General features: G+C 38.2%; 1 protein-coding gene across 1 annotated transcript; it reads right to left on the reverse strand.

Annotated features, from left to right (window-relative positions):
• Nucleotides 1-1,701: 1,701 nt before the first annotated feature.
• On the reverse strand, nt 1,702-18,030 carry LOC140166025 (MFS-type efflux pump MSMEG_3705-like). The gene is made up of 9 exons (XM_072189396.1): nt 17,938-18,030; nt 16,253-16,482; nt 8,269-8,538; nt 7,184-7,346; nt 6,390-6,612; nt 4,912-5,105; nt 3,868-3,952; nt 2,699-2,897; nt 1,702-1,958 (listed from the first exon to the last, which is right to left on the reverse strand). Exons 1-9 carry the CDS (start codon nt 17,944-17,946, stop codon nt 1,787-1,789), a joined length of 1,545 nt encoding a protein of 514 aa, XP_072045497.1. The 5' UTR covers nt 17,947-18,030; the 3' UTR covers nt 1,702-1,786.
• Nucleotides 18,031-18,367: the final 337 nt, after the last annotated feature.

Here is an 18,367-nt window from a genome sequence, read left to right on the forward strand (position 1 = left end):
AATTCATTTTACGCATGCATTACTTTTGAATTTGAGAATAAGGGATCAATGCTGTACATAATTTTTAACGGAGATCAGATGATAACAGCATAGTAAGTATTCAAAAGAGGGCGGCATACAGGGTTAGACAACGGTGACTCGCAGTGCGGTCAAAGACAATAACCGTTAAAAAAATTGATTTGCTGCCCTCTATAGGTTAAGCATTGATCCCTTGTTCTCTAATTCAAAAGTAATGCATGCCTAAAATGAATTTACCAAAAGCCGAATCCGGATTCGGCCGTCTGCCGAATTCATAACGATGTCATAGCATTATCATGGGCACAGAACAACTTCACTTGATCTTAAGACTTGTTCTCGAGAAAATAATGGTATCATGTCCAGGCTGTTTGTTATCAGCTATAATGAAACAAATATTCAAGGTAATTTACATGAGACCCCAGGGGACTCATCAATACACTAAATTTTCAAGAAATTTGGACCCATCGATATACCAAAATTCCACATTTTTGGCCAAATTTAACTCAAACTGTCTTAATTTTTACAAATTTTCCCCCAAATTTTGAAAAAAGGACCCATCCATTCCATATACCAAAATTGGCCTAGAAAAATGTGTCATCGATATACCAAAATTCCGAAAATGCTACCCATGTTTGTGGTAACGTGGTATATCAAGAAGAGACACTTTTGGGCAGGTTATCAATGTTGAGTGTTTTACATATCTTAAATATAGAGATATTTTGCTCCACAACGCTGTTTTTCCCAATGAAATCGGACATTCCTAAACAAAGATATTGAGTTTGTAAGTTATGGTATTATAAAATTGGAAATTGAGATATCGGCCTTTAAAAATATTACTGACAATTTTGTACATACATATGTACATTGAAAAATGTCTGAAAAAATACAAGATGCCAATTATTTTAAACATTATCAACATCACAAATTTCCAACAAACCCAAATTGTGAAAAAATCACCCGGGCAGATTTTTTGCTATTTCTCCATTTACGATCCTGCCCAAAAGTGTCTCCTTTTGATATACCATGTCACATATGTACTAAATACCCCCCCCCCCCTTCCCCGGGCATGAAACATGCCTCTCAACTTATAAAAATGTCTCCCTCTCTGTTAATAGACCATAATTAGACCATATAGACCATACATGGGGAGAATCATTCTTGCCAAACAAATTCTCGTTGCCAGATTCCAAATGAATTCTCGCAAGGTAAAACAATCTTTTCCCCTGCCCTTTATTCTCTTAATATCATATTGCTTTCATTCTCAGCCTGTGTATCAGCTACAATGAAACAAATACTGTAGGTACAGGTCTTTCAAAATAATTCCTGGCCATTATGGAACATACCCATCATGTACATGTAGCGTACACAGCATAAGACGCTATCTACTCGATATGTAATATCCAGGAGCGTGATTGGTCAGTTTTGCAAAGGTTCCAGCTGCGCCGTACGCATGTGCATTGCTGCTCATGAAGCTGCACATGTACCAAGTGTTCCATGATGGACACAAATTAGATGAAAGACCTGTAAGCAGTGGCAGCACCACGGGGGATGAGGAGGCAAATGCCCCCAGTCAGAACTCTTGCCCCCCTGTTGCTCCCAGTAAAAACCCCAAATTACGAAAATTTCACCTTTTTGCTGTAATTTTGCGCAAAATTTGTTTATTTTACCCCCCCCCCCCTGAAATTCACTTTGCCCCCCTCAATGCCCCCCAGAAACAAATTCCTGGTGCCGCCACTGCCTGTAAGTGGCATGAGATACACCTCTCAACCTATGAAATTTCTCCCTCTCTTTTAGTAGACCCATAATTAATGGCATCTTCTTCTCCTTCTTGGTTATCCGACGCCAGTAAACCCTGCCTTGATTCATCTGTTAATTCTCTGTTCTTCACCTTCTTGATATCACGTTTTATTACAAACAGTGATAACAAGAATACGGCAGCCCTGCAAGAAAGAAAGCATTTTATCAATATTACTAAATGCGATTCATACTAGGAGACATGAAGTAAATATTTAAAATTAGTCAATAACACTCATATTTTTAATCTGTATAAGTTTAGAGAAACCATTCTCTATCATCAGTGGTGTAATGCTGTAGGTTGACTGACTGATGCACATCTACTTCTTCCGGATATTGACAATTATACATAAAAAGAGACTATCTCACCCTAAAGATGGACGGTTTCCATGAAACACCATTCCAAGTGCCATATGGACATTGCCAACAACAGGAAGAAACAGACAATTACCACTGCTTTTGCAGAAATGCATGCTCTTTGTTCACTTACATTTTTAGAACTCAAAAAGGATAACTAACATCCTCAGGTAGCAGGTATAGGTTTTCGAAAAACTGCTTCAAATTGAAATCCTTGCAGAACTTATTTGCCGTAGAAGTGATAATGTAACATGATTAACTACCATAGCAATAGGTTAAAACAATTTTTGAATCACCCTACGCTACAATCAGGTTGCACTCATCACCTGTGTATGTCTGCAATCATAGATTGAATACAATACCGATCTTGTCAAAGATACTAATCCTACAGGTGTGAGTGATCAACATGATATGAATATTTGATAGAATTACGACTCAAACTCACAATCCACCGATTACAAGGCAGAGCCCGAACCGCTGCGCCACCGTGCCCTATGTATCCATACTTTCCAACCACAGGATCACTTACCCTAAAACATAGCATCCAGGATACAATAGATATAGAGCTGTTTTCAGACTAGATGCCTTTTCTATTGGTGAAACAAGTAGGTTCATATTGCCTCCAATGTTGGTGATTATGAACAGATAGAATGCTACTGCTGTGGCACGGACCGCTGACGGCACTAGCTCAACGACAACGGCAAGGGTGACGCCTACCCACATCTCTCCTAGAATTAACAATGTACAAGAACAAATTGATTAGATCTTATATAGAGTTTGTGCATATGATGTATCATACTGTAAATATGGCGGACTTCTCAAATGCATTCAACAAAAGCATGATTGCAATTTACCGCAACAGTTCGTCTCACACACATAACAAATGCACTACGATCAAATAGGTTGATGACAACATTTGATTGAATAGAGTGCATTGCGCCATGATTATGATGAAGGACACCGGTTCAAATCCTTTGTTTGGAGCCAATCGATAAAAGCATGCAGGGCCTTTATATTCTAGGCAGAATGTCATCTGCTTCCCCCCTGAATGTCAAGGCTAGTTTTGTGCATGTGGATGACTACAATGTTTTTAAACAGGTTTAAATAAGTTCAATTATTGGGTACATTTGCAAAGTTTGGGTATACATGAGGTGACCAATGTTATAACCAGGTGGGAGGGACAGTCCTCCCTTGGACAAATTTTTTAATTTAGAAACCAAAAACTAACAATTTCTATTAAGGGATGGGGTATGAATGTTTGGACAGTATTTATTGTGGGACATTAGAGCACATCAGACATACCGAATTGCATTCTGAATACGAAGAATGTCCTTCTGATATCAAATAATTTTGATTTAAAAAAAAAAAAAAAAAAAAAAAATTCGCAATGTAATACACATTTTGTTGATATTAAGAACGCTAATGGCTAAATACATTTTATGTATAGATTTTGAAAAGTGCAACTTTTTCTGAGAGCAGCATTTTTGGAAAATAGAGATTATTTTGGACCAAAGTAAAATGATTTCAAAAAAGTAGAACTTTGGGAGGATAGCAAAATGATACCTCTATTCACATGTTTTTATATTTTTCAAATCAACAAAATATATGTGAAGTTATGCGAAGAAATGGTTTGTAATATTTTTTTTGGGGGAGGAGTTATTATTTTTGAATCATTTATAAACAATCACAATAACTTACCAAATAGATAACATGGTATCTGACTGACAAATGCCCATGGTGGTGGTAAGAAAAGAGTACCAGCAGCAAACGGAGCAGCTAACAACTGCAGAGTAATTAAGTAAACCATGACAATATTTAGAACCTATTTACTACATGATCGTCAAAATTATAGTTATACACAACTTAAAAATATCATCTTTTATTCTTTTACCAGCTTGTCAAATTTATATTTTATAGCAAAAAGTACTTTTTAAAAACAATATTTAGCAAAATATTTTGAACTTGTTTTTCTAAGCATTAAACAATATTTTAAAAGGGCATTTCATGAATCAAAGCCTGATTTCCCCACAAAATGAGATTTTTATACTATCAGAAACCTCTAGGTACATAACGTTTATATTGCCACTTTTTCAATATCGTATATCGCAAGCAAAATATATCACGATAATCGATAATGGCAATAATAAGAGAAGCTTAAAGTTTCTGTTTCGAAAAAACATGAAAATATTGTTAGTCTGTATCTGGTGGCGCTATTGTTAGTGGTATTGTCATTAGCACCATTGTTGGGTGGTGCTATTGCTAGTGGTATTGTCATTGGCGCCATTGTCGGGTTGGTCACTCTCGGTATATTCTGTTTCATCTGCCTGCTTTTTGGTTTTAAATTGAAAACACTATTTACCATCAAAATATCGTGGCCTGTCAAACTATTATCGCAATCACGATGATGAAAATTGATCGCGATACACGATAAAAACATTATCGTGAACATGCCTAGTTTATATGTGCAAAATATTTCCTAAAGAATCATCCACTTGGCAAAAATATCGTTAAATTTGTATTTATGTTCTGTTGACATAACAAAATTACAACACAGATGCATATCGAGCCTATGTATACACATAATCATGCATAACTCTGAAACCCAAAATCGCAATCAACTGAAATTTTGTAAAATGAACTTTTATGTGGATATCTACTGAAACATGCCACAAAAGAGGATGCTACAATCATGAAAAATCAAAAATTATTTGGCATGAAAATAAGAATAAATTACAATCTTACCAAACTGAATATGAGAACCCATATTCTGGCCACCGGTCCTCTGGTTCTGACTACATTATCAGATATGACGCCACCAAATACAACCCCAATGCTGCCTCCTACTAAGGGAATCCAGGAAAACCACAGACCGGTGTTCTCATTAGGATAGTACAGGTTGAAATAATTCTGTGTGTTAAAGCCCCATACATAGCCAGCTGAAAATGAACAATCAAGAAAAATCTTTGATGGTGTGGTTTGAATGAATTAAACCGGATTCATAAGCTCCATGTATACTTAGGCCCAAAAAAATAAATTGTTTGCTTGTCCATAGATTACTTTCAGAAGTTTGGTCGGTCAGTCAGAATCTTTTTTTCTTCTTTTTTTCTCAAGTACCAAAAGTATAATGTGAAGTACTTGTTTGTATGTAAAACACTCACTAACCACAGAATTTCCACCAAAGACAAATTCGAGGTAAACCTACTTTATTTGCGCGTACATGTCTGGCAAAATTAAACTACTGCAATGTTTTACTTGTGTAGACGCTGAGGATGATAATATGAAATATCGGAACACTTAGCCAGGCCAACTGGATAGGGAAAACATGCATAAAATGATATTTTACAACATTTCTTTTATATCCTCAGTTTATCATATGAAAAGTTCATGACTTTTTTGGGACTGCAGAGACGGTTGGTTGGACGAAGACAAGCAAACAACTTTTTTCTGGGCCTTAAAGTGAGAAACAAATAGGACATAAATTATGCAAATTTCCTGCCTTTTCACTTCATTGGGGGTCATTACGCACTGTTGAATAGGTGATAAAAGCACTTGTAAATCCATCAAAGACCTCTGCCTGTGACATAGCGAAGGACTAGGTGGCACAAGAATAAATGTCGCAAATGAATGTTTTGATTAAAGATTTTTATTTTTACACGATTAAGAAAATTAAATCTTGTTATTTTATAAATTAGGAGCTCAAAGTAGATGGCTATGAATTTGATTAGCTATGCATCAGTTATGCCAGGCATTGTGAAAATCTGAAACTGTGCTATGGACCTCTAAAAATATCTTTTGCAGCCCCTTGGGATGGATATTCCTTGGTTTCAAGGCAAGATGTTTAGATTTTTCACAATAACTCCAAACAATTGAGGTTATTAACCTCTAATCAATGGAGTGAACAAAATTGGGCTAAACAGTTGAAATCTATACACCCCCTATGGAAGACATGATTGTAATCTTCCACACAGGGAGTGTGAATTTCAAATGAGGTTGACTGAATGGCTCCATTTGAAATTCACACTCCTTGTGTGGGAGATTAAAGTCAAATCTTTCATAGGGGGTGTAAATATTTCAACTGGAATAACCTGTTACACATGTACATGTCATACAACTTGCTATTTGTAATGGGGCTGGTACAAAGCTTTTTTTTTGGGGGGGGGAGGTGATCTTGATCAATTTTGACAACTGCTTTACAGAATAAAATTAAATCCCGTACATACCTCCATTTCTGATGGACCCAGCAATACAAATAAGAAGTAAAGAAGGGCTTAAGAACTGCTTTGCAGCAAGTGTTAGCCGCTGCAGGGCTGTGGCTTCATATTTAGATTTCTGCGCTTGCTCTCCTCGATTTAATGTTCTTTCTGGTTCTCGCATTGTGAACAATATCAATGCTCCTAATGCAAAGCCTGGAATGCCTGATATGAAGAATGTCCATCTCCATCCCTGAGGAAACAAGATAATCAAGAAAATCATCTATTTCTTTTCTGAATTATCACTTGATTGCTTTATTCATTACGTTAATTGTTTAGAATTATGGGAATTTGTTATTATCATGACGTACACCCTTTAGGCGACAAAAAAACACTGTTCTATGGGGAGTCGGTTGGGTCAATTGGACGGGTGTTTTTCTTCTTCTTATGTCTCAAATGGCCCTAAAAATTTTAATGGTAAAAATTTGCCAAAAGAAATGCTTATTTTATGTACATACAGCAACAACACGAAAAGGGGGTCGGTCAGGCTTGTTGAAGGGTTCGTTTCTTTTGTTGCCTTATGAATATTCTTTAATGCTTAAATGATTTCTTATTTCTAATATATAAAACAGCAAATTTTTTATTTTCATGTAAACCATTTCTGTTCTTTTGTTCATAAGTTTAATTAAACAATCTTTATTAAATATTTGTACAACTGAGAATGATTTCTAATAATAATTTAAATGACTTTTAAAAATATTTCTACATTATTTTTAAAAAGAAATGATTTCTCACTAGCCACACTACTATCATTGATCACCCACCTGTCCATTGATATTAGCATCTGTGATGAAATTTCCAAATGCATAAGAGAGACTATATCCTATGTAGATACCCATGTTGTATACACCCAATGCTGAACCCCTGATATCCTCAGAAAAGTAGTCTGCTATTATGCTAGAAGCAAATGGTGTGCAGCCAGCCTCACTAAAACAAATGAATAGACAATGCAACAAGTTAACGAGAGTTCAAATTAGGTGAGAGTATTAAAACAGATCAAAGTTGGCAAGATAAGGGAAAATTACATAATAGCCTTTACACTGTTCTGTCAAAACCTCATAACTCCAAAAAGCAAAATTTTGCAGGAGGAAAAAAAACTAATTGAATACAAAGTTGGAGTTACAAGGTTTTGATAGAAAGCTATGAATTGATAGTAAAGTTACATTGATATTAAAGAAATTGATAATACCCTAGATTTTAATACCTATAACTGTACCTCTAACAGTGCAGCAGAATGTTAGATTGATGGAACAGGATTGGCTTGATACAGCAAACAACAACTTGTTTCATCTGTACACGTCCTTAAAAAACATTGATTGCAGATCAAGCCAGGAAGCAGCCACTCTACGGTTATGGAATTTCACTCATTTCACATGAAATTGCGATGCACACAAAACCTTGTATGTAGGTTTTTAAAAAAAATAGCAAACTTTTCCTGCTTGCTGATTGGCTGATCCAAATAAAACATTAATACAATTTGCATAATGACTGCAACAACAAAATGAATCCAAAAAATCATTTTCCAAAAAAGTTGGGAGTTTTGATAGAACAGCAATGATATTATGGATGAAAGACTTTCCAGTATCAATATAAAGTCTAATTTTTGAAATTATTACATTTAAAACAACAACAAAAATTAGTCTTGTGTTGTATATTGTGTGATGGTCAGGTAAAACTTGAAAATATCATGAAAATTGTCACATATCTGGGTCCTAAGTATTCTGTGACACCCTGTAAATTGAGCTTGCTTTTCTTTTCTGAAGCTGAAATTTAACCCAAATCAAACAGGCACATACACCATGCAGATGTGAGTGCCTCCACCCAATCCTTCTGAAAAGACTACACTTACAAGATCCCCAGTCCAAATCTGAGTACAGCCAGATGCCAGTATTCAGTTGCAAATCCTGTCAGTAGTGTCATCGCACTCCACATGATTAAACAGAAGGCCAAGAGGTTCTTACGATTGGTGAGATCAGCCGCATAGCCGAGTGGGATACCAGAAAACGTGTAGATGACAATGAAGATGGGTCCCACAAGAAGCTGGTACTGAAACCCATTGCCGTTGTAGTTGTAATCGCAAACGATGGTTTTGTTGTCTGTTCCTGTTTGCTCATCACAGCTGCAGTACAAGGTAAGGTTAAGCATTATTAGTAAGTTACAAAAAATATTTTTGGCACTGGAATGTCCTTTGTGAATGGGGACATAATTTGTTGTCTGCATACTGATCTATTTCAAAAGGCTGCCTTTTGTGATTTTTATCATGATTGTTGTATTTTATATTGATATTTTAGATTTCAGCATGCTTCTTTCTTTCTTGAATGTTCACGAGGTTGTATAATCTATACTAGCGGGTACCCGCGCTTCGCGCGGGCCCCCGCTAGATGAGTAAATGGGAGCGGTTAGTAAACGGGATCGGTTAGTATAAACGATGGAAATGGTAATCAGTTCAATTGGTATCGCTTTTAACAGCTCAATTATTACGCTGTTAGTGATGTGGTAGGCCTACCATTTGTTGCCTCTATACTTTGCAAACGTCGTTCTTTCTTTCTTACTTTCCCGTTCTTTCTTTCTTGCTTTCCCGTTCTTTCTTTCTTGCTTTCCCGTTCTTTCTTTCTTGCTTTCCCGTTCTTTCTCTCTTGCTTTCCCCTTTCTTTCTTGCTTTCTTTCTCTCTTGCTTTCCCTTCCTTTCTTTCTTGCTTTCCCTCTTTCTTTCTTGCTTTCCCTCCCTTTCTCTCTTGCTTTCCCTCCCTTTCTCTCTTGCTTTCCCTCCCTTTCTTTCTTGCTTCCCTCCCTTTCTTTCTTGCTTTCCCTCCCTTTCTTTCTTGCTTTCCCTCCCTTTCTCTCTTGCCCTCCCTTTCTCTCTTGCTTTCCCTCCCTTTCTTTCTTGCTTTCCCTCACTTCTTTCTTGCTTTCCTTTCTTTCTTTCTTTCTTTCTTTCTTTCTTTCTTTCTTTCTTTCTTTCTTTCTTTCTTTCTTTCTTTCTTTCTTTCTTTCTTTCTTTCTTTCTTTCTTTCTTTTTCTTTCTTTCTTTCTTTCCCTTTCTTTCTATCTTTCTTTCTTTCTTTCCCTCTTTCTTTCTTTCTTTCTTTCTTTCTTTCTTTCTTTCTTTCTTTCTTTCTTTCTTTCTTTCTTTCTTTCCCTCTTTCCTTCCCCTTTTTACTTATTTTTTCTTTCTCTTTCCCCTTTTTTTTTTTTTTTTCTCCATTTCTCTTTCTATTTCTTGCTTGTTCACTTTCTTTCTCTCTCTCTCTCTTTCTTTCTTTCTTTCTTTCTTTCTTTCTGTCTGTCTATTTCTTCTTTGTTTTCTTTCTCTCTTCTTTCTTTTCTTGCTTTCCCGTTGTTTCTTTTTCTTTTCTTTCTTTCTTTCTTTCTTTCTTTCTTTCTTTCTTTCTTTCTTTCTTTCTTTCTTTCTTTCTTTCTTTCTTTCTTTCTTTTCGTTCTTTCCCTCTTTCTTTCCCTCTTTCCTTCCCTCTTTCCTTCCTTTTTCCTTCCTTCCTTCTTCTTTCTTTACATAGGCATAAATCCCGGGATGAGTAATAAATTCCTCAATATTTCGATAAGGGGCATGATCTACTGAATCACCTCCATGTTGACGTATGTATGTGGGTTCCATTATTTCTTTCGTTCGTTCTTTTTTATATGTGTTTCTGTTTCATCAAGTAGGCCTATAGCAACATTGGGTTTCAAGAAGGTTGAGTTACATAGCGTAAATTCCGGTGTTGGGGTGGGTATAACCCCCCAATGTTTTGATAAGGTCAATGGTCCGTATAGTCACCCCAAGTTCACACATGTATAATAGATGTGGGTTTCTGACAAAATTAACCTCATTTTTGGCCAAACTAAAAAGTGCCAATTTTTATGCCTTCGTGCGAATTTGTTCCACTTTTGCACAATATAATTCACCAGTAGGCCTAATTAGCTTGCCATAAATTATTCTGTCGCCAAGATGCTGGCTTCACTGTAGGCCTATTGCAAGAAATTGATTTAAACGGACCCATCCCTCATGCCATGTCAAGAGAAATCTACGCCATTGTTAATGTTGCCAAAAGATGCGGATTCACTATTAATATGCCTACTTCAAGAAATGTTTTCATCCCTCCCTAATGTCAAAAAGAAATCTACGCCACGGATATTTAGCGGTTGCGGTTTTATACCATGCTATAATCTGCTAATAATGTCCCACACTCCCCATCGAAATTCATCACAACATGACAAACGAATAAACTCAAATTACTTTCCAATACCGTATATATGCCTAGGCCTACCTTGAATTTAAAATCTTCGGAAAGTCATCACAAAAGAAGTTTCCGAAATTTGCATAAACGAATGCAGTTGATTTATTATTATAGCCGTTGCGGTTACCATGCCGCATAATGCCCACTCTCCGTCGAAAGTCACCACGAACGGATAAACTAATATCACTTTCAAAATTATTAGATCACTTGGACCATTTATTTTCAAAATACGTAACTTAAAACCACCTTTGTCTCAGCCATTAATTTGTTAGTTCCGTCTAAGAGATGTGATATTTTCCGTCTTTATAGATGAAACTGGAAGTTTTGTTATCATTAGCGCGTCGGGAAGTTGCCACGACCTGTGCGTAATCCGCGTATAGCAACGCAGCAACGGACCGTAAATAAGCGGGCCACCATTGGTTGATCTACCGAATAAATCCAAATAATTATTTGTATTTATTAATTTATCTATCTATCTATGCATTTACCATTCATCTGGAAATGCTAGAACTTATTTATGTATCTATTTATTAATTTATAATTTATCTATAATCTCCGAGATGATACCGATGAATCGATCAGTTCCTCTTCAAAGTATCGATTATCGGCAAGTTCCTCTTTAATAGTATAGATAACTAGGCGGTTACCCGTATTTCGCGGTTCTCGGCTGTCATAGTTACTGGCTTTTGCAGATCTCAAACCTGGGCTTCCTTGGCCAAAGTTACACCCACCGACCAAGTTATGAGCTCCATAAGCAATTTGAAATCTTTGTTTTTGACCTATGACCTCTTAACCGTAGGTCTGACGAAAAGGTCACCGTGGAAACTTTTGTTTGTTAGTCCAAGGTCCACCCACCTACCAAGTTTGAGATCCATAGGGACAATTGAAAATTGTGACATTTCTTGACCTATGACCTCTTAACCGTAGGTCTGACGAAAAGATCACCGTTGAAACTTTTGTTTGTTAGTCCAAGGTCCACCCACCCACCAAGTTTGAGCTCCATAGGGACAATTGAAAATTTTGACATTTCTTGACCTATGACCTCTTAACCGTAGGTCTGACGAAAAGATCACCGTTGAAACTTTTGTTTGTTAGTCCAAGGTCCACCCACCCACCAAGTTTGAGCTCCATAGGAGCAATTTGAATTTGTTACCTTTCTTGACCTATGACCTCTTAACCGTAGGTATGATGAAAAGGTCACCGTGGAAACTTTTGTTTGTTAGTCCAAGGTCCACCCACCCACCAAGTTTGAGCTCCATAGGGGCAATTTGAAATTGTTACCTTTCTTGACCTATGACCTCTTAACCGTAGGTCTGACAAAAAGGTCATCGTGGAAACTTTTATTTGTTATTCCAAGTTCCATCCACCCACCAAGTTTGAGCTTCATAGGGGCAGTTTGAAATTTTTACCTTTCTTGACCTTTGACCTCTTAACCGTTGGTCTGACAAAAAGGTCACCGTGGAAACTTTTGTTTGATAGTCCAAGGTCAACACAATGGCATGGCTAGCACCAAGTTTGAGCTTCATAGGGGCAGTTTGAAATTTTTACCTTTCTTGACCTTTGACCTCTTAACCGTTGGTCTGACACATAGGTCACCGTGGAAACTTTTGTTTGATAGTCCAAGGTCAACACAATGGCATGGCTAGATTTGCCATTTAAAGTATTTGAAATTAGACTTCAATTGAACTTGACCCCGTCCTTGACCTTTGACCTTAAAAAATATAAACTCGTTCTTCCTCACACCAAGCTGCACCCACCCACCAAGTTTGAGCCCCGTATGACCTACGGTGGCCTCACATTAGCAGTCACAGACAGACAGACAGACAGACAGACAGATCTACAGAGAATAGCGTATTATAATATAGACTAGGCGGTTACCCGTATTTCGCGGTTCTCGGCTGTCATAGTTATTGGCTTTTGCAGATCTCAAACCTGGGCTTCCTTGGCCAAAGTTACCCCCACCGACCAAGTTTGAGCTCCATAAGCAATTTGAAATCTTTGTGTTTTGACCTATGACCTCTCCACCGTAGGTGACAAAAAAGGTCACAATGGAACTTTTTTTTGTTAGTCCAATTTCCACCTACCCACCAAGTATGAGCTCCATAGGCAATTTGAAATTTTTACCTTTTTGACCTTTGACCTCTTAACCGTGGGTCTGAAGAAAAGATCACCGTGGAAACTTTTGTTTGTTAGTCCAAGGTCCACCCACCCACCAAGTTTGAGTTCCAGAGGGCAATTTGAAATGTTGACCTTTCTTGACCTATGACCTCTTAACCGTAGGTCTGACGAAAAGGTCACCGTGGAAACTTTTGTTTGTTAGTCCAAGGTCCACCCACCTACCAAGTTTGAGATCCATAGGGGCAATTGAAAATTTTGACATTTCTTGACCTATGACCTCTTAACCGTAGGTCTGACGAAAAAATCACTGTGGAAACTTTTGTTTGTTAGTCCAAGGTCCACCCACCCACCAAGTTTGAGCTCCATGGGAGCACTTTGAAATTGTTACCTTTCTTGACCTATGACCTCTTAACCGTAGGTCTGACGAAAAGGTCACCGTGGAAACTTTTGCTTGTTAGTCCCAGGTCCACCCACCCACCAAGTTTGAGCTCCATAGGAGCAATTTGAAATTGTTACCTTTCTTGACCTATGACCTCTTAACCATAGGTATGATGAAAAGGTCACTGTGGAAACTTTTGTTTGTTAGTCCAAGGTCCACCCACCCACGATGTTTGAGCTCCATAGGGGCAATTTGAAATTTGTACCTTTCTTGACCTATGACCTCTTAACCGTAGGTATGATGAAAAGGTCACCGTGGAAACTTTTGTTTGTTAGTCAAAGGTCCACCCACCCACCAAGTTTGAGCTCCATAGGGGCAATTCGAATTTGTTACCTTTCTTGACCTATGACCTCTTAACCGTAGGTCTGACAAAAAGGTTACCATGGAAACTTTTGTTTGTTAGTCCAAGGTCCACCCACCCACCAAGTTTGAGCTCCATAGGGGCAATTTGAAATTAGACTTCAATTGAACTTGACCCGTCCTTGACCTTTGACCTTAAAAATATAAACTCGTTCTTCCTCATACCAAGCTGCACCCACCCACGAGTTTGAGCCCGTCGACCTCGACGGCCTCACCTCACATTAGCAGTCACAGCAGACAGACAGACAAACAGACAGAGAATAGCGTATTATTATATAGATAATACTGCTATTCTCTGTTTGTCTGTTTGTCTATTTGTCTGTCTGTTTGTCTGTCTGTGACTGCTAATGTGAGGCCGTCGTAAGTCGTACGGGGCTCAAACTTGGTGAGTGGGTGTAGTTCTGTCCTGGCAAGAAGAAGTTTATGTTAGTTAAGTCATCTGACCCCGGGGTCCCTCCCAGGGGTCATCTGAGGTCAAATGACTAAAAACTGTCGTGTGAGGCCGTCATAGGTCGTGAGGGCCCAAACTTCGGTGGGTGGGTGTAGTTCTGTCCTGGCAAGAAGAAGTTTATGTTAGTTAAGTCATCTGACCCCGGGTCCCTCCCAGGGGTCATCTGAGGTCAAATTACTAAAAACTGTCGTATGGGCATGAAACTTGGTAGGTACAGACAACATAAAGAGCCAAAATTTTGGAAGGTCATTTTCGGGTCATCAGAGGTCACCCCAGGTCATCTGAGGTCAAATTGGTAAAAACTGTCGTATGGGCATGCAACTTGGTAGGTACAAGACAACATTTAAAGCCAAAATTTTGGAAGGTCATTCGGGGTCATCCGAGGTCACTCACGGGTCATCTGAGGTCAAATTAGTAAAAACTGTCGTATGGGCATGAAACTTGGTGAGTACAGTCAACATTTAGAGCCAAATTTCTGTAAGGTCATTTTGGGGTCACCAGGGGTCATCTGAGGTCAAATTAGTAAAAACTGTCATATGGGCATCAAACTTGGTGGGTACAGTCACCATCAGCCAGGTAATCGTGCCCAGCCGAGAACCGCCAAATATGGGTAACCGCCTAGTCTATATAATAATCCGCTATTCTCTGTCTCTCTGTCTGTCTGTCTGTGACTGCTAATGTGAGGCCACCGTAGGTCATGCGGGGCTCAAACTTGGTGGGTGGGTGCAGCTTGGTATGAGGAAGAACAAGTTTATATTTTTTAAGGTCAAAGGTCAAGGACGGGGTCAAGGTCAATTGAAGTCTAATTTCAAATTGCCCCTATGGAGCTCAAACTTGGTGGGTGGGTGGACCTTGGACTAACAAACAAAAGTTTCCACGGTGACCTTTTTGTCAGACCTATGGTTAAGAGGTCATAGGTCAAGAAAGGTAACAAATTCAAATTGCCCCTATGGAGCTCAAACTTGGTGGGTGGGTGGACCTTTAACTAACAAACAAAAGTTTCCACGGTGACCTTTTCATCATACCTACGGTTAAGAGGTCATAGGTCAAGAAAGGTAAAAATTTTAAATTGCCCCTATGGAGCTCAAACATCGTGGGAGGGTGGACCTTGGACTAAGAAACAAAAGTTTCCACGGTGACCTTTTCATCATACCTATGGTTAAGAGGTCATAGGTCAAGAAAGGTAACAATTTCAAATTGCTCCTATGGAGCTCAAACTTGGTGGGTGGGTGGACCTTGGACTAACAAGCAAAGTTTCCACGGTGACCTTTTCAGTCATACCCACGGTTAAGAGGTCATAGGTCAAGAAAGGTAACAATTTCAAATTGCTCCCATTGAGCTCAAACTTGGTGGGTGGGTGGACCTTGGACTAACAAACAAAAGTTTCCACGGTGATCTTTTCAGCAGACCTACCGTTAAGAGGTCATAGGTCAAGAAATGTCAAAATTTTCAATTGTCCCTATGGATCTCAAACTTAGTAGGTGGGTGGACCTTGGACTAACAAACAAAAGTTTCCACGGTGACCTTTTCGTCAGACCTACGGTTAAGAGGTCATAGGTCAAGAAAGGTCAAAATGTCAAATTGCCCCTCGAACTTGGTGGGTATGTGGAAATTGGACTAACAAACAAAAGTTCCATTGTGACCTTTTTGTCAGACCTACGGTTGTGAGGTCATAGGTCAAAAAACAAAGATTTCATTAGAGCTCAAACTTGGTCGGTGGGTGTAACTTTGGCCAAGGAAGCCCAGGTTTGAGATCTGCAAAAGCCAATAACTATGACAGCCGAGAACCGCAAAATACGGGTAACCGCCTATACTGTTATAATACCACAAAATTAAAATATAAAATTAATTTTACAGTGTACCTCATCACAAATAGGTGACAATAATAAAAAAAATCACACAAGGCAGCCTTTCGAGATACGATGCAGACGACAAATTCAACACAAGTGTACACAAATACCACAGTGTTAACTCTCTCTGGAATTTGGGTGCGCTAAATGAAGCATTTCCCCCCCTCAAAAAAAAAAAAAAAAAAATTGGATAAATTTTGACTCGGTAATTCCTCAAATTGACTTATTGTAATAGGCCTACAGCATTGCTAATAGACAATAGCAGTATGTTCATTGTCCAGGGGAATTTCAAGCTAACTCAATTTTTTTTTAACGAGAGCGTACTAACCACCGCTTGCAACCTCTCCCAACATAGTCAAATGTCTTATATACTGACTCACCTGTCAGGATCATTTTTAATTTTTGGACAATCGACATCACCCCTTATATCTTTGCTAACATTCTTCAAGGCCAAACAGCTTTGGTCTCCATACTCAATCTCTTGGGCCATAGGCTGTGTGCAGATCGCCAGACAATATCTATCCAGTTGATTCAGAAGATAGGCGAGGAGAAGCAGAAACAGGACATAGAGGGCGTATATCCCAGCTTTGTGAATACTAAACAGTCGCACCTGAGAAGAAACAAGTTGGGACAAAATGATAATCTTCGTTGAAATCACTAGTTTGTTAATGTTTATTTCAATACAGATACAGATCCTCGGATACCCACAAACTTATAATATTAATAAAAAATGTTGATTTTGGGGCATTTCTCCCTCCAGGCAGAAAATTATACCCCTTATCAAAACTTGGGATCTCTTTTATTGAACCCCTGCCATTCCCCTTATATACATCAGCTTATTATTTTTTCTCAAAATTTGAGTGCAAACACTGCTAGGTCATGATCTCCTCTGAGCCACTTAAATAATTGAATTATAATCAATTTCTGGGCATTCGGAAGTAAAATAAATTGATCATGTTTAAGCTTTTGGCGACAAAAAATAATGACCCTATTCTATGAGTGGGCGGACCTTTCAAGTAGGGTCGGTCAGTCAGGTGTATTTTTTTATATCAGCAAATGACTCTAAAAATCACCCAAAATCTGTAAATGAATTACTATTTTTTTGCAATTTTGTCGCTCATTTTGCGCATTGTTTTTTCAATCAAAATAAAAACTTTTTGCCCAAATTAGCTGATTTTACATGATGCATAAAACAATTTCCAAAAACTCATTCCACTTTTGTCCAAAACACGGCTTATTTTATATGGGAAAAAAAATCTCAAAAAACAGAAAATATGTTTCGGTCGGGCCCTAGAACAGGATTTTTTTTTTCTTCGCCTTATACTTTTTTTTTTTTTTTTTTTAAAGCAAAATACATCTGAAAGTGATTAACATAGGGGGGGGGGGGCACATCATAAATTTTTGGTTTGTATATGTTCCCCCAGACTTTTGAGGTGATCTGTCTTTGGGAGCTGACAGCTTACTGGTAAAAGCATTTTTTTTGTGAACAAGTAAAAAGGAAGGGGGGGGGAGTCTTTTGGAGCTGTGAACAATCAAAATTAAGGATCTTTCTTTTGGGTTTTTGGTTGAAAATTGCCTGAAAAAAACCCCAGAAATACAATGTATGAGGAATGAACAATTCATGTGTCTTTTAGAGCTGAATTATCAAAATCAAGGGTTGTTCGGAGCTTATTTTGGTCAAATTTAGAGGGTGTTTCCTAAATCCATAAATGGGGGTCTTTTCAGGGGAACATACCCATATACATGGTGATTTGTATTTAGTGCCCCCCTCAGGTAATTAACACTTCAACTGGATGTACATACGGTGTCCAAAATGGTTACTTTCCCAGGCTTTGCCGTTTGAAATTTGCAGGGGAGCTTTTAATCACTCTCCTTAAGTGCTACAGGAGAGCACTAGGAGAGCATTTTTACTGTACTGTATATTATGTGGTTATTATTGTTACACCAAAGGTAGGTGAGCAATAAAAAGGTCTCCTCAGCTTTATTTTAGGGGAGTGATGGGGAGCAATCGCTCCTCTAGCTCTCCTCAAACGGCAAAGCCTGCTTTCCATTCTTGAGGTCTTACCTGCGGCATTGTGGCAATTTTGGAACTCTATATAAATCTCCAAATTTGAATATTCCCTGTGCTGTGTTCGATGTATACGTGTAGACTTCCTGAAAGATAGACAAGAACTTTAAGTCAAGCAAACCCATTACCCTACAAATGTAAACAGAGTAAACAATAAAGAACTTTGCAATTCATGTTATAACTTATCGCCCATGGAATAGTGTGGAACTTGATATTATTGCAGTATATACAATAAAATAACATGGAGACAATGACATCAAACAAGAATGTGACGAAATTAGTGAAATTCTACCATATTACAGACTCGCTGTCAGTCCTACATGTATATGCCATACCTAATAGCTCTCACCTAATTCACTAAATAATGTCAATGCTGATCGACCAAAAAATGATAGCAATGGACTCTAGCATTCTCTTGGTCGGACTT

This window comes from Amphiura filiformis, chromosome 12, assembly GCF_039555335.1.
Source record: "Amphiura filiformis chromosome 12, Afil_fr2py, whole genome shotgun sequence".
In the NCBI taxonomy this organism is placed as follows: Eukaryota; Metazoa; Echinodermata; class Ophiuroidea; order Amphilepidida; family Amphiuridae; genus Amphiura; species Amphiura filiformis.

Bases quoted from the DNA above. Each gene is read 5' to 3' on its own strand.
- LOC140166025 (XM_072189396.1), bottom strand. The intron at 6,613-7,183 runs GTGGGTGATCAA...TTGTTTCCTCAG, and splicing joins ATGCTAATATCAATGGACAG to GGATGGAGATGGACATTCTT. The intron at 3,953-4,911 runs GTAAGATTGTAA...ATTACTCTGCAG, and splicing joins GGGTTCTCATATTCAGTTTG to TTGTTAGCTGCTCCGTTTGC.